We start from the raw sequence: 16,498 nt of genomic DNA, 5'->3' as shown, positions 1-16,498 counted from the left end.
AGACTCCAGATTGAGCAACAATAAAAGCCAGACAGACAGGACATTCCTGCCCTCCGTCCCCTAGGGAGGAAGCAGCAGATGCTGCTGTTTAGCAGTACACAGGACTGCACAACTGCACCATGCTCTTAAGCAGTTCCCAGAGCAAAGCATCATCACTTAAAATAGCTGCCTAGCTTAGCCTGCTACCACTGGTCAGGCAGTTGAACAAGTGAGCCTAATCCAGTTCAGACCAGCACATGTAACAGTTGGTTTTGACATAACACCAGAAGTCTTGGAGATGAGTGTTTCCCATAGACACCCTGAAGCTGAATATCAGTCAGTAGTTGCAGTGAGTGATGCTCCTCTCTCCAATTCTGCCTACAAATCCCACCCACTCCCTTTCACTATCACTTGTTTTAGTGTAATGTCCTGGCTTACAGAGCCCAAACTGAACACTTTGAGCTTTTCTCTCAGTTGAGCAGGATTCTGCGACATCAGCTTCAAGTCGGCAAGCTGTTACAGAAGCAAGGCCTAAAAGTACTTCGGAATAAAAACTTTGTTTCCCAGGAAGTTTGTGTAGCCATGTTGTCCATCTACTTCTACAGAGATAGAAGAGCTCCTCCCAAGTTGCTTGAAATTGTTTACTTTTCTTCCCAAGTCATTACTTAAACCTTAGAAACAAAGAGCCAATTGCTAGAGCATGATTTATTGTCCTTTTTAGGGAGTACAAAGGCAGCTTTACAAAAAACAGCCAGTAGTCATTACCCCAGTGAATTTTGTTATAACCTAATTCACTGTAAATCAAAACCTGCAGGCAGGTATAAACTGTAAGAGCCAAACCGCTCTCCCAAATCACTCAGAAGCCTCACTAGAGCTTGAACACATTCCAGTACAGCCCCATAATCTATCACTTTGACTATTTCCAGGACCCATCCTGGAATAAGAACCTTACACTTTACTGACAGTTGTGCAATTGATGTGGCTGCTTAAGCAGCTGAGAGCAAACAGTTCCTCCTGCTTTTACAGGAAAAGTAGATGAGTACAGCAAACCACGACTTTGAAGTGATATAGAGGGGACTAAGATGCAGTTCAGGACTACTGGCCGGACCAAGAGTAGTCTGTGTCATTTGAAGCATTTAAAGGATTATTTTTGGTATACAATGTTCTTTGTTTCTCAAGTGGAACCACATGCTTCCCTCTTCCCCAAAGCACTGGAGTGTTGGTAGATTGGTAGAGAAGGGAAGCCGTAAGAATTGACAGTTGATGCTGTTTCCTAAGAAAATTCAGGCTTCTGATTCACAAACCAGAAGGCATCCAGCTTAGTCCTTCAGCTGGGAAACTTCATAGAGGTACGCACCAAGCATCTTCACCCCCTGGATGTAGTTGTACCTGCAGGGAAGATCACTTCCATTAGCATGTCTTAGCCTGCGCTGTTTCACCAGTAGCTGTTCACTTTGCAGTATCTGTCCTATGCAGCCAACAGATGCTACAGGAACCACTGCTGCAGGACAGAAATGCCACCCTTGGGGAAGGGGAAAGTAGTCCAGCTTTGACAGCAAAGTACAAAAGCATTCTAGTTTCAAATGTGCGTAATCAGAAGTGGTAATAAGGTCAAGATTCAGCTACAGACCAGTTACCACAACCACCCACTCAGTCATCCTCTGATGAGGAGTTGCACTTTGCCTTCCAGAGACTCAAAGAGCCCAATCCTCCTTGGTCTTCTCCAAAATACTTGAAGACCCACAGTACAACTCAGTGTTGCAGAGATAAATGTTCTTACCTATTTAGCTTCTCATTTTGAGAGTGTGCACCATCATCTGCAGCTCCAACAGGAAGCAGCATGACATTCTTGCCTGTTGCTTCTTGAAAAGTAAGGGTGACAGGAATGCTTCCTCCCTCCCTTGTCAGGTCTGGATCGACTCCAAAAACTAAAACAAGGGAGATACTCCAGTCAGTTTGGGGTTGCATTTGTTTTTCCAACAAATTCTTAGTGCTGCTTAAGCAATCAGGTACCAAACATTTCTGTATGGTGCTGGCCAAACAAACAGCTCTTATTTAGCCATACAAAGATCACACAATCGTGGAATTTTACCCCCAAAATTGTGTTGGAGTATTAGTGGGGTTTAGTTCAAGCAGTTAACACTACCTGAAAGGCATTTGTACTCCAACAGAAGTTAGATTTGCTCTAGTTCACCTATTATAACTGATTAAGAAAGACACTAGAACGCCTAAGCTTTGAGGACTTTGGCTAAACAAATGGTCTCGACTGCTGACAATGTCATCCTTACACAAAAGCAACACTATACCAAAAGGCTTGTTTCAGTATAGTAGGAATGAGCTTGAGAGTAACTTCCCTTCTATCCTGCACCTCAGAACTGAGTTTAAGCACTGCAACTGAAATGCTTAGTTACTTAGTGAGCCAAATCTACTACCTATGTGCAGACAACCATAAATGTTCTGCAAACATGACTTCTGCAGTATTCCTCGAGGCACTGGAACAAGAGCTCTTTATTCTCCCCAATACCAAGCGGAAAACCCACTGACCTGTCTTCATGGCCCTCCTACCAGCCATGTAGTGTGGATGGTCGAAGTCAGACACCCAGGGTTTCCCACCATGGCCTAAGTACACTTTGAATTTGTTGGGGCTCTGCAGCTCTGCAAACTTTTTGTTCAGGTAGTCTTCAACCTATAGGAAAAATTGAGAAGTCTTACTGTTATTCACATGAGCACCGGTGAAGACAGTGTATTAAAGGCATATTAGGAACTTGCAGGTCACTACTGCTGTACAGCAATAGCTTTTCTATAGCTATTTCATATTATTATTATGTAGCTCTGTGGTCAGAACCTCCCTTTAGGCAAGTAATAGCATTACTGTAAAACAGTCAGCCATTATGTCGAACTCTTACACTTTTGAATATGCTCTGGTGGCAATGCAAGTGCCCTGCAGTTAAATCAGCTTTCATTCCTGAGCTGTCTTCAAGTTAGGTGAGAGAAACTGGACATCAAGGCCACTATTTCAACTCCCTCAAATATCTGAGCTCAGGTGCAGAACATGGAAGACTGTAGCAAAGCAAACAGAACTGCTTCAGAAACCAGAAAACTTCTCCCAGACACACAGAAAGGAAGTCTAGAGACTGTTGCTTTGAGACCAAAGCATCTCAACATACATGCTTTGTGACTTCTTCAGGAGTCATGTTTGGCACAAGCCTGATTGAGAACTTGCCAATCACTTTCCTAGGAATCACAGTCTTTGCTCCAGAGGCTGAGAAGGCTCCTTCAATTCCATGGAGAGACAAGGAAGGGTATCTCCACCTGTGCATAAGGATATCTCTCTGCAGAAGAGAAGACAAAGATGCAAGGTTACATCAGATTTGACAGAGCTCCCCCAAAGTAAATTCCTTCAATCTATTAAAGACTTGCAAGTGGTAGTTCTTTCTCACACGGTCAAATGCACCTCAATCATGATCACTCAGTTAAACAGCCATTACTCCTGTTAAGGATGCATTTTGATGCAACAGCTGGCTTCAGCACCTTAAGAGATTTTTCAGTAGCCCTAGTTCGGCTTTCTCCCACTTCTATGGAACTTACAGGATAATCAGTCTGCTTCCAACAAGGACAGGAATACCATTTTAAGATGCTCAAGAACTACAGGATGCACACTAGAAGCTCTGGTCCGCACTGCCTCAGGTCAGGCAGGTACCTTCAACAGTCACATGCTGACAGATTACAATTTTTTTTTTTTTTAAGTCTCTCCATTGCAGACTGAGGCACAGTGGGCTCCTTTCAGCTATTCATATTATCATCTGCACTAAACTGACAGAACTCTGGGTTCATTGACATAAGTACTACTGCCTACCATCACTAGGCCCTTTCAGATACACATTTCCTCCTTGCTGCCTTGGACACAGTTGTGTTGAATTCACACTGCCAGTGTACTGGACATTTGTGCCCTCTACAGACAGCTACAGTATCTCAAAACTGAACTGCACTGCAAAGATTAGGGATACTTACAAAGTGTGGGCTTTAGCATTAAGTTTTTGTTCCAGGTACAACCTGCTTCTAATCTCCTTTCAAGCTGAACCATCACTGTCCAAAGTGTTCAAGCACATTGCTTCTCACCTGGAGATTACAGCCTTCTTGTATCTCCCCCTTAGCCCCAAGTCATCTATTGCATGCATATAGCTTAAAACTCTGTAAACCAACCCAGGATTTCAGTCTAGCTAAAACTGAACAGCTTTAGTGCAGTATCTTAAGTGACAAGCATCTTACCAGCTCCTCCTTACAAGTTATATTTCATCCATTACTTTATAGGACAAGGCTAAACAAGGAAGCCTCTGCGCTCTCAGTTGATGTAAACCTGAGCATGCAGAGACAAGACTAAGGATATAAAACTGTTACTTAGGGCTGCTTGAGTCGAGCCTGAAGTCCTCTCCTGACAGTACTGTGACAGAAGACAGACCTGCACATGTAAACTTGTCCTTTACAACACTTTTAGCGTTTTATGATAGATGCATTTACATCTGTGGCTTATCTCTGTAAACTTAGTGTGCAATACTTACACCTTTAGACTCAATGCAGTTAAAAGCATTTATTTGTACAACTCACAGGATGACAATTCGAGAAGTACAGACAAGCATTTAGCAAACTTGAGCCTGGACAAAGATTTGGGCAGCTACCTAGTTCATGCCTACAAGACAGTCTTTGCTTGCCAGGTCTAGGAAGATGCTCTGCACATCAACCTTAAGTTCACAGCCACCCTGTTTTCTCACCTTATGAGAAGTCCTATCTACAAACAACTAGATTTCTGATAACCCACTGCACTTCCCACATAGATGCAGGAAGTCAGATGGTTTGTGTACATGCGGTATCTGACCTCTGGAAAAGTTTCTCCTGTGTTAGCTGTTCTTATCAAGTCTTAAGAGAACAACACTAGATAAGGGAAGTTCTGCATAGATTTGAAGTGTTCCTTATGCACAGCACGGAGCAACTAAGGAGCAGCTTTAAAGCTGCCTCAACTGCTTGCCTAAAATACAGGATAACCCACACAAAGTTTCCAAGCATACAACACTTTGCAGAGGAACTGCAAGTATAAAGTATGCAGTCAGCTGTGCAGTATGAGAAGTTACCTTCAAGACAATCTCATGATTTTAAAGACATCACATGAATTCTCTGCCTACCAAATTACTTGGTAACTACACAAGAGGCTTGCTTGTCTTCTACCAACCCAGATGTCTGAACAGACACAGATAACCAGAGCAGATAGGAATACAGAATACCTTTGTATCATGCAGTAGTTTTGTTGCTCCTACATCTTTTGCATATTCTTTCAGGTCAAAATCAATCTTCTCATATAATGCCAGCTCCTCATCAGTAACAGATGCCACTGCTTCATTAATGCCTGGGATGAGGATTTTTCCTTTCTTGTCTATAAGAGAACCTGTAAAAAAAAAGCACTTAGGATCAGCATTCAACCAGAAAAGATGTCATTACAGGGAGCACTTTCTATGGGTGGTAGGAGTCAGTTTTCTGAAAATCTACAGACTACAGGCCTCCACCTCCCAGAGCCTGTTCCTCTAAGCATGGAAGGCACTCATGGAGTTTGCAGCTATCCAGAAATCTGCACTTCCTTGCACCTGGATTCTACTGCTACATGTTTAGCTGGTTGTTTGAAGGCAGGATTGCCCAAGGAGTTCAATATGGCATCTGTAGAAGAGTTTGCAGGAGAGATGATTTAATTAACATTCAAGTTTCCAACAAGATTTTAGGAGAAGCTAGGTAGGATCTTCCTCATATTTCTCTATTTAAGGGATCTGCCTGTTTTAGGAATACCTGGCAAACGGCTTCACAGGTTATGGCTTTGCTGGTGTACAGAGTCCTTAGGAACTCCTCATTGCTAACTCAAGATTTAATGGGCCTTACTCCCACTTCAGATGCATTCAGTGAAACCTGCTTTCTTACCCATTAGAGCAATGAGATCTGTCATGGCCTCATGTACTGAACCACCATAAACTCCAGAGTGAAGGTCCTTGTCACTGCATTCAACCTGGTTAGAAATGAAATTCAGGTGAATCTTACCATGGAGACACTAACAATTGCACAGAAGAGATCTCTATCTCATTTTTTTGCTGCATTTTAGGATGCATCTATTTTTGAATCCAGATCACTCAGTTGTATGTTAAAGCGTGTGCTTTTTATCGCTCTGAAGTGCAAGCCCTTGGTATACTGACTGTTCCAACCCTGGAGACTTGTGGTGACTTTCTTCACTCACGGAAATATCTGGATCAAGATATCCATGCAATGAGATAATCACCCAGTGAAGCTGCTGGATAGCTGAAAGATCTCCCTTCTACCCAACTATCATACAGGATAGTAAAAGGAAGATATTTAGATAATTACAGTAGAACCTGTTCTACTCAGTCAATTCTACCTTTTCTGAAGAAAAGCTGTTGGCTTGGATAACCCGGAGCTACCACTCATCTTCTCTAATAGAAAACTCAGCTCAGTAATACTGTTTTGGCAGTGTATTCCAGAACTTACCTCTATGAAGTAGTAGCAGATACCCCTCAAGCCATAGGTGATACAAGGCTTTTTCTTGCCTAGCCAGTAGTTGTCAGAAATGCAAACGTAATCAACATCTTTGAAGAAAGTGTCTCGCTGAGCAAAAATCAATTCATCAAGGCCTTCTGATCCCGATTCCTCCATACCCTCTAGGCAGAACTTAACATTTACTGGAAAATCCTTCGAAAATGAAAAAACACAGATTAAATATGTGAAAACATCTGATTCCTTCAGTCATCAGTAATTCTGATCTGTGATGTACAGAGCAGAACAGAGGACAATGGTAACTCAGTTCTGTGATGGTGGAATCTGGTAATTATATACAAAGTAAGTTTAAGTGCAGACTGTGCTTAAATTAAGGACGCTTATGCCACTCTTTATTTGATGGTATTCAAGCTCTTCAAGAGTTTTAAACAAGCTCTAGAACAACTGGTTCCCAATCCTCTTAACTGGGGAAAGCCTTCAGAGATCAGTTGCCAAAGGTAAGTCACAAGGCTAGAAAATCTAATATTAACCACAGGAACTGCATGCCACAGTAAGCATCAGAGCTACCTCGTCTGACCAGTCTGCCATATTCTATGCCTATGCAACACTTGAGAATTGCTAGTTCTTTACCCAAGAGCAACTGGTCTTACAAGATGCTCAGGATATCTGCTTTATTTCTGATTGCACTTTTTCTTTAACAGAAACAAAGATCCCAGGTTAGCGTTACGAAGTTAAAAGCTCTCCTCAGAATTCAGTGGCAGTGAGACGTTAAGCTCTGCTGAAGGCCAAGCTAGTTATGTATGACAACCTCACATGAAAGAGCACCTTTGATTATTACTCCTGCTCCATATGTATTTTCCTTCCTACATATTTCATTAAAGCAAAAACATTTTAAGTGCAAGCCAAGCATCCACAAGACCAGCTTTCCAGAAAGACAACTCAATCCTACCGGGAAGTCAGGGAATTTACATGACTGTTGCATCATTCCTCCAGTCAGCTGAATAAGCAGCCTTGCCTCAAGGCTTTGTGGCTCGGATAACATTTATTGCTAGACTCAGCTGTATGTAAAAAAGCAGAATATATATTGGGCACATACCTGGTTCGTTTGTTGATAAGCCTCCAAGGCATTCAGCCAGGCAAGCACTGGACCTTTGTCATCTGTTGATCCTCTTCCATACAGCTTCCCTGCAGAAACCAGAGATGAATTAACCAGTAAGGAGAAAAAATAAGATGAATTTTGTCATTTCTCACTTGCAGAAGAAATCATCCTTTCACATACATTTTTTAGCCCTGCTTATACTAACTTTCACATCAGATTCTTCTGAAGTAGCAGTTTCCCTTCCCATTTTACACACCGGTGCAGTGGGATAGGTACAGGACTGCAGCAGTTCTCCCACAAAGCTACCCATCTCTTCCCTGAGCAGCCCTCTGCATAGAACAAAGGCCTAGAAGAGATGCAACTGCCTCGGGCTAAGTTATTCCCATACCCTTTACAATAATTAAATTTTCTACAAACACTTTAGTAAGGGTATAGAAACAAGACACCTCTTTTTAAGAAGTCTATTCCATATTGCTTCAATTCAGTAATTCTTTATTTTGAGAATAAGGCTTTAGAAGCTAGTGACTAATCACTTCTCTGGCACCCAGGAAGGACTTCAGCCAAAGACAAGTTTTGCAGGCTGTGGGGAAGTCCCAGGAAATATAGCACACAGGATCACAGCGAAGGCAGATATTGTTGCAATAATTCATTAGAACTGTGACTATGAGCCCGATGTGGGAGATGTAACCGCAGTGCCAGAGCAGGCCATGGAGCCTGCAGGGTAAGCGGCAATTGGCAGATCCACCTCCTGCACTGCCAGGCTGCACGGAGATAAGCCACAGCCTGAGGCAAGTCTGGCTCGTGCTATCAGAGGAGATAATCTGACTTAGTGACTTGGACTCTGCTACCCATGACCAAGTGCCCTGCTAGAAACACTGGTTACCACAGATGCCTCTTCTTGGCAATGATTAACGCTTACACAACCAGAGTGGTTAATGTCCCTCTATTTGTATGACCTTTGGCTTTCAACACTGAACAAATGAAACAAAGAAGGGGCTGTTGGTAGCACCAGATTTAAACCAGCTTTTAAGAAGAAGTTTTAGTCTGCTCTCGGCTACATGCTATTTCAACAGGAGCTACTGCTTGATTTCTTCATCCCCACTACAGGAGACAAACACTCCTCCAGGCACTAGCTGTGACTTCTGCATACTCCTTGTAGCACAGTACACAAGCACAAGGCAACCCATGGAGGCTGCTGTACTGCTCCTGCCTCCAGACATAAGGAAGCAGCATTGAGCTCCTGACCCCTGTAGTGGTACAAAATCCCAGCCTGACATGACCTCACAGGCTGCAAGTTCTGAAATGTACAAAAACCCAGCTCTAGGCGGCTTTCTGGCAACATGGAGGTCAGTAAGATTTGTTGTAGCTACAAGAGAGCATGCAAGCACCACCTAGAATGTCAGGAAAAAAACACAAGCCCTAAGAGCAGCTGAGATTTTACATCTCTATTGTTTACCGTTTTCTACTGCATCTTTCCTCACTGATATTAAATAAATGTTAATTTCTGATCTTATTCTCCTCTGACATTTCTATCCAGGGTATGACTTCAGAACAGTTAAACACTACACATGTTTAAGAAGTGCTCAATTTCAGAGAAGTCCACAGCTCTCACCATCTCTTTCTACCAGTGTGAAGGGCTCACTATCCCAGCCATCCTCTAGTGCCGCCGGCTGAACGTCCAGGTGGCCGTAAACACACACGGTCTTCTTGTGTGGATCTGAGCCAAGCGTTCCCAGAACAATTGGAGGCAGAGGGATCTCCGATCCATCAGGCAGCTAGAAGTAGAAGGCAGGTGTTTTTAAACACAAACGTGGAATGTCAGTGGCACATTTTTATCAAATGGATACTTGAATGTTATGTCTATAAGCTCATAACCTCTGCAGACAGATAAACAAAACCAAGCTACTTAAACTGACTGCCAGAAGCAGGATGTGCCAGTGAAGGTGTTACAGAACCACGTCAGAAAAGTTTCTTGACCATTCCCCTAACAGTTAGGGTTTCCAAGCCTCTCAGCACTTCTTTTAACCACTCCTACACCAGATTTTAGCAGAGCAAGCTGTCTGCATGCCAAACTGCCGTATCTAACACTTACCTAAGCATAAGTGCTGAAATGCTTTTAATAGTGCATTCTGCACTGCTTTTCACTGCACTTTCATCCTGTCTACATTACAACCTCAAAGACTTCCTGACAGTGGTATCACCGAGGACAACAAGTGCCTAAACTCAAAGTCTGTGTAACAGCTGTATTTCTCTGCCTACTGTTAAGCAACTGGCAGGGTAGCGCTGATGAACTTCGTTCAAAAGTTCAAAAGCTGAATTTAGCTTAGTTCTTTGGAGTACCCCATAAGCAATTATCCCCTGATAGTCTCAGTCAGCACATATTCCATTTTGGTGAACGCATGCCTAGACATTGTTCAGCAGATTAAAATCAGAATCAGCTTTGACTTCTGGGCTCCAAGTTCAGATTTTTATCAGCGGGTTACATGATCTTTGGCCAGCTGCAGTTTTAAGTCATTAAAGCAATATTGCCAGAATTTACAGTTACAATAATCAGTACTCAGTACAAACTGCTGCACAGCAGTAAACCACGCTGGATCAGGCAAGTCAGCCAGTTGCTTTACCTTGCTCTTCACTGATATGGCAGCAACAGTTCTTTCCCAGCAGAAAGTTACACTGATGACAGGAACAAGATTGACTCAGTGAACTGAAACACCCGTGACAGGATTTTAGGCTGTGGTTAATAGAGCTAGAATTGTCCTACAGATTCTCAAGAGCCTTCTCCTCTCAAGAGGGGGCATGAAATGAACCGCTGTCCTGCTAGAAAGAAGTGTATTCCAGTTGCCAAATGCAAGAACTGCTCAGAGGATCCTGACATACTTAGATTTCCCCCAGCAATCATTAGCACCAATTACAATAACCATCTTCTAAAGCTTGCAAATGTTCCCTATGTCTTTTGAATATTACTGACCAAATGCTAGCCTAACAGCTTTGGTGTGGGTCTTATTCTGTGAAATATAGTGACCGGGCACTTCAGAGGAGAGCCCAGGAGAGCGGATGGTTTCTTCGGATGAAGCTCTCGCTCAATCACATTTCTCAGGTGAAGAGAAGCAATCTAGACAGCCAAAAATAAGGAAGGGATTCACGTATGAAGTATCCATCTCTACCTGGTAAGGGAGGAGTGCTATCTTTTGCTAAATGTAATAGCCTTCTGAAAGAGCTGCCTAGAAGTCTTTTAGACCCAAAACTTCTGTCAGCATCTTCACAGCCGATGGGCCTAGGGGCCAACACCAGCCTGGTGTTAAGAATGTCTAACATTTCTTTGCAGGTGCTCTGTTTCTGCTCAGTCAGAAAGGTATTAAATGCATTTAACATGTAATACAACACAATGATGTAATTGATGTGGATCCCAAAACTTTTACTAGTAACAGCAAAGGTCTTAAAAGGAGGCTCAGACTGGGTGGCAGGAAAGACTATCCCACACCAAGAGGCTACTGCCTTTCTAGGCCACTACTCACAGGACCCTTGGGTGGTGATCCCGACCAGAATATCATCATACCTCTAGGAATTAGTGACCCACACAAGAATTAGCCTGAGTACACCCAAGCTTGTGCTGTGATATGCAGCTTGGCCTTCAGGCCTGCATCATGCTATGCACATCCCTTGGCTGCGGGATAAATTTAGCCAGCTGATTGTAGCTCACAAGGCAGTTCCTATTTGGCACTGGCAATTACACCACCTGCATGTCCTTGTCTTTATCTAGAAACATAGCAAGAAGTTCTTATGTGAACATCCCTTTTGTTTGCCACTGAAATCAATGAACAGAGTTGTTTTCTTTTTAAACTATTATAGAATGTTCAAAACAAACCAAATGGGGCAACATTTCCATGGAGAGAATCTGCACAGCTAAATGGATGCCTGTTAGATGCTGCATGGTTTGGGTTCCCAACATCTGAAGGGACATACAATACCATCCTCTTTCTCTCTTTCAGCTCTAAAATAATATTTTAAATAATCTTTTACAGAGTCTGAGTGCCTTTGCTTCTGGGATCATAAGAAACGAGCACACCTCCTGGTGCAAACCTACCTTGTCTTCTGAACAGACTTTCTGCTAAGCTGCCGTGGGGATGCTCACATACCTTTTGTTTGCCAATATCCATAAGTTGGGTTGTGCCTCCCAGTCGCTCAATATCCTTTGCAGCAACCTCCATCATGCGTTTGATTTCACCCCTCTTCTCTGGCCATGCTGACACACTCTGGATTGCCACCCACTCCGCCAGCCGCTGTGGAAAGATGGAGAAGGTACAGGTTTTACTACACATCATTTATGGCACAGGATGCACTATAAACACCAAAATTCAACTAAAATTTTAGTGAAACAAACTTGAGGCAAACCAGCTCTGTCCTCTCCTCAGAGGAGTACCCTAACACTCAAATGCTCTCTCAAGTCTCCCTTTCCTACAGTTGCCCTCCTGCCCCACCAGTGTAGTGCAGTCTGCAGATACAGAAGGTAGACTTAAGAGTATGGCAGCATATTTTGGTTCTCTAGTTGCAGCTCTTTAAGCATCCCAAACCAGCTAATGTCCACCAGGCTTCTCAGGCCTCCTTAGCTCTTTCCCATGTGACATCAGTGAGAGGAGAGGAATTGCCTGGCAGTTGAACACTTGGCATATTTCTTGTCTGGTAGGTGATAGTGCTGTACAGCTGATTCCTTCACAGGTTTGGGTGAAGGGAATTACAAACAAGGTACAATTAAACCATAGGTTAAATGCCAAAGTGTAGAAGTTAACCGTCCCTTCTGTCCCTCAACATGAACAGTTTAATTTGAGAGAACTTTATTCCAGCCTTCTTTATATTTCCTCTCCCTTCTCAAAAGGGAAGGGATCTAGCCTGGCATTCAGGAGCTATTGGTGTCAGAAGTTTCCTACCTCAAAGTCACTTACTGATTGCACTGTACATTAATAGAGCATTTCCTGTTAAATCTACTGTGGAGATGGAAGTCTTTGAACAGAACTAAACCTTAAACAGTTTTCTGTCTTGACCCAAACCAGCCATACCCTTTGTCTGATCCCCCTCCCCGCTGCTACTTTACTTTATTATAAATATTACACAGGTGTAACTCAACAAGCTTGAAGCTGATCACCTGTCAAGTTTTAATATCCCACGACTGTCTGTATCACAGGACAACACTGAAAGAAAGCTTACCTTAACATAGAGGTCTTGGTGATCATCAATGTATTTGAAGAGGGTGTCGAGAGCCGACATCTTCTAAGCAGAATGCTGTTGCTGCAAATTCTGCGACAGAAAAATAATTTAGCCTTCAGAAGTTTAAGAAGCAGTCAGCGATGACTTCAGAAGACTTTCACCTTTTAACTGCTAACACCACACACCAAGCCATGTGAATATAAAGCTTGAGGCCACTCCCTCCTTGGAAATCTGAGTGAAGTGACCAAAAAGCAAATCCAGCCCCAACAGCACTGCTTCTGCCCCTCCCCAAGCTAACTCTGGAAGTGCAACTGAGCAAGCTGGTCTGTAGAGATATTTCATGACTTCACTGCAGTAGCACAGGCAAAGTGTTACTCAACTGGAACACTCTGAAGTTGCATGTTATGGTATGAGTTGAACTAGTGGTGTGCCATAGCTTGAATAGTAGCAGCTAGGTCCAAGTACAACATTTTTATTTGACCTCCTGTGCAGAGCACTAGAAGCAGGCGGTTTATGAACTGTTCTACTCACCCTTGAAGTCCTAAGCTGCCACTCAGCCTTCCCAGGGAGGTCAGGGTGAAGCCACGGGAACAGAAACCACCCCCAGCAAGCTACCAGCAAGTGGTCAGTGCCTAGCTCAGCACTACCACTTCCTTGTTCTGTTTTTTAAGTTTCTGCTGAAGTTCACGTGAGAAAATCTAAGACTTATTCTATCTTCCTTACCAGTCCAAAAGGTTTGGTGCTGCAAGAGACATACTGTCCACTGAACCAACAAAGCCAACAAGCTTAAGCTTAGTTCTCAAGTTAGAACTAAAGCTACAGCACCTCCTCCAAGTCAGGAAAAAATGAGTTTTACAAGCAAACCCCTGAACAAGTGTGCTCAGCAGCACCAGCTGCTGCAGGTCAGGAGTTTGTTCAGTCAGCTTACTGCCACAGCCTTTAAGCCTTTCCACTTCCACACAGAAGTCACAAGGCAAGTATTTCACTGTTTGTTTTAGGATTTCTGGAACAGCTGACTACTCATACATGGCTGAAATGAATACTACCAGGTTGTCCCACACAGCATACTACAATGTAAGCACATTCTACTGTCCCAAATCTGTGAGACTTATAGAATACATTTGCTGTCAAACAGGACTGTATTTACACAGATCAGTGATGTCCTTTTACTCACTGGAGATAGCTTCTGTTTTGCCTTGCCATATGCAATTCACAGCATAAACACTGAGTTTCAGGCACCAATTAAACTCAAATCTCTTCATGGAACACTAAACTGAGAAAAACTAAACTACTGGATCACTCAATCAGTCTCTAATAGCCATGAATGGGTTCAGGCCTAAGAAAAACTGTGCCTTTAACAGGATTATATAGGCACTACCAGGTTAAAGTGACACTTCTGAAGCCCAGTCTCCCTAAAGAAGCCATCATCCTCATGTACAGCTGAAGCTCAGGCAAGATTCAGAGAAAGCAGCACACAGGCACCATCGCTGTACCCGACCCTCTAACTCTGCTGACCAGTTTCTATAGCAGCATCAGGACTCTAGCTTCACAGCAGACATCAAACACAAGCTGTTATACAGGCTGTTCTTCCGTCCAACACAAACAAGAACTATGCTACTTATTGACTTGGGGACTACTTTAAGCATCACATTGAATGTAATTAAACGTTCCTAAAAATTCAAAGGGACATTGAATCATCCAAGTCTGCTGAGCTGTAGCAGAGGCCTGTCCCAGAAAGCTTCAAACCTGGGAAGGCAGACACAGCTTGCTGCACAACACCAGGCTGGGACATAAGCTCCCCCGCCACCCTTTTAAAAATTAGGGTTAGCATCTTCTGCAAGTTCCTTGGACTAGAGAGCACGTTTCTTGCCCGCATGCACGACGCTCTGCACCTCCACTTCCCCCGAAGCACCACAACCTTTCCCTCACGAAGCAAGACACCGCGGCGGTGCCGCAGGCCCTCGCTGCACAGGGACAGCTTCTCCCCCCTTACCCGCAGGCAGGGCCAGCGCCGCAGCCGAGCACCTCTGGCCGGCCTGCAGCGAGGCCTGCGGCCCTCACCGCTCCCTCTGCCCTCCGCAGCCCCCCGGCAGCTGCGGCACGGGCCCTGCTCCTCGGGACGGGCGCGCCGCGAGGCTCCGGCGCAAGACGTGGGGACGCGGCCGGCCAGGCCCCGGGCCGCACCCCCCGCCCCGCCCCCCCCGGCCGCCACTCACCGCCTCTCCGCGCCCCGGCTCCTTGTGGGAGCCGCGGCGGCTGCGGCGCCTTAAATACCCCCGGGAGGCCCCGCTCCCCGCGCGGGCGGGCGGTGGCCAATGGGCGGGCGAGGAGCGGGAGGCTCGAGGGTGTCGCGCGGGTAGGGGCGGGGCCTGCCGCGGGAGGGGGCGGGGCTTGTCGCTGGAGGGGGCGGGGCTTGCCGCGGGAGGGGGCGGGGCCTCGGCATCGTATAAAGGGCGGGCTGGGGTGTGAACACAGAGATAACCAGCGATAGGGCTGGAGGGGAGGGCCTCAGGCTGTGTCAGGGGAGGTTCAGGCTGGAAATGAGGAGACATTTCTTCTCAGAAAGAGCAGTCAGGCATTGGGACGGGTTGCCCGGGGAAGTGGTGGAGTCACCGTCCCTGGGGGTGCTCAAGGAAAGGTTGGACGTGGTGCTTGGGGACATGGGTTAGTGGGTGACATTGGTGGTAGGGGGGCAGTTGGAGGTCTTTACCAACCTTAATGATTCTATGATTCTGTAGTTTAAAAAAAAAAAGGTGAAATTTGAGAATAATATGTGAAGAAATTCAAGGGGTCTTGGCCAGAGCCTGCCTGGACAATTGAATTATTCCAACCAATGTCAGGAGTGTCCTTAGGAGCTTCTTAAATTTGTGATTGAGATGGATTAGATAGATTTAGATATGGTTCAGGTGGATTAGATAAGGAAAGCTTAATGCAGACATACAAAATGCAGAGGTGAAATAAGAGCACCTACTGATGAGTTTTCTGAACTCCTAGCAAAGGGGAAAAGGCATAAGGTCATTCAAGCAGCAGGGAGAGAAAAGCTTGGGTAAGATAAGGCTTGCTATTAGTCTGCACCTAGCCTGAATGAAGCAAGGCACTGAAAGTTGGGAGCTGCTGAAGCTGCTTCTGTTCATGAGTAATTGAATAGCTCTGAAACGTATAGCTGCTAACCACGTACGGACATAATCATTTGGAAACTAATGTTATTTTATAGACATTCTTAAAAGTGCTGTAGAAAGGGTAGTTGGCCTAAGGCTGCAGTAAAATACTTGTTACCTGAGTTACTGAAGGAGGCTTACCACTCTGTCATACCTGCTGGGTAGTATGAATCTCAGTGCCAAAAATACCAGGAAAGAGCTGATAAAATTTGCTGAGAGCGTAAAGCTGGGACTTAGAGTCGATACAGAGAAGGGAAATGGAGCAACTTGATGACCCTGAGGACTGCAGAAATAAAAATAGGATGAAATCCAGTAACTTGGAGCTCATGAGTTAGAAGTGACTGGGGAGAGGGAGGCAGGTATCGGCTCCTTGCACAAGGCTGTGGTGAGTGCTGGCATATGTGCCAGGCACAGCCCCGGTCACCCATGCAGGTGACTGGAACCAGAACATCAGGCCTCCACTGGGGCCACCGGTCTGATCAGGGAAGTGGGGAGTCTCTGAATATATCGTCTCAGA

The 16,498-nt window shown here is 44.7% G+C and overlaps 1 protein-coding gene across 3 annotated transcripts; it reads right to left on the bottom strand.

Annotated features, from left to right (window-relative positions):
* Window positions 1-669: 669 nt before the first annotated feature.
* Window positions 670-15,194, bottom strand: CNDP2 (carnosine dipeptidase 2). Of its 3 annotated transcripts, none has more exons than XM_083821936.1 (12): window positions 15,040-15,194; window positions 12,824-12,913; window positions 11,758-11,901; window positions 9,234-9,396; window positions 7,619-7,707; window positions 6,517-6,717; window positions 5,938-6,022; window positions 5,256-5,416; window positions 3,147-3,311; window positions 2,524-2,665; window positions 1,760-1,907; window positions 670-1,368 (listed from the first exon to the last, which is right to left on the bottom strand). In XM_083821936.1, exons 2-12 carry the CDS (start codon window positions 12,881-12,883, stop codon window positions 1,299-1,301), a joined length of 1,428 nt encoding a protein of 475 aa, XP_083678062.1. In that variant the 5' UTR covers window positions 12,884-12,913; window positions 15,040-15,194; the 3' UTR covers window positions 670-1,298. The 3 variants fall into 3 exon arrangements, with proteins under 3 accessions (XP_083678062.1, XP_083678063.1, XP_083678064.1); XM_083821937.1 differs by lacking the exon at window positions 15,040-15,194 and adding an exon at window positions 14,817-14,958; XM_083821938.1 differs by lacking the exon at window positions 15,040-15,194 and adding an exon at window positions 13,355-13,608.
* Window positions 15,195-16,498: the final 1,304 nt, after the last annotated feature.

This window comes from Anser anser, assembly GCF_964211835.1.
Source record: "Anser anser genome assembly, chromosome: 2".
NCBI lineage: Eukaryota > Metazoa > Chordata > Aves > Anseriformes > Anatidae > Anser > Anser anser.
This window is presented reverse-complemented; position numbering and strand designations above follow the sequence as displayed.

Excerpts from the sequence above, each read along its gene's own strand:
- CNDP2 (XM_083821936.1), bottom strand. The coding sequence starts at position 12,883 with ATGTCGGCTCTCGACACCCTCTTCAAATACATTGATGATCACCAAGAC. Across the intron at positions 3,312-5,255 it reads AACTACTGCATGATACAAAG|AGAGATATCCTTATGCACAG; the intron begins GTATTCTGTATT and ends TCTCTTCTGCAG. Across the intron at positions 2,666-3,146 it reads CTGAAGAAGTCACAAAGCAT|GTTGAAGACTACCTGAACAA; the intron begins GTATGTTGAGAT and ends TTTTTCCTATAG.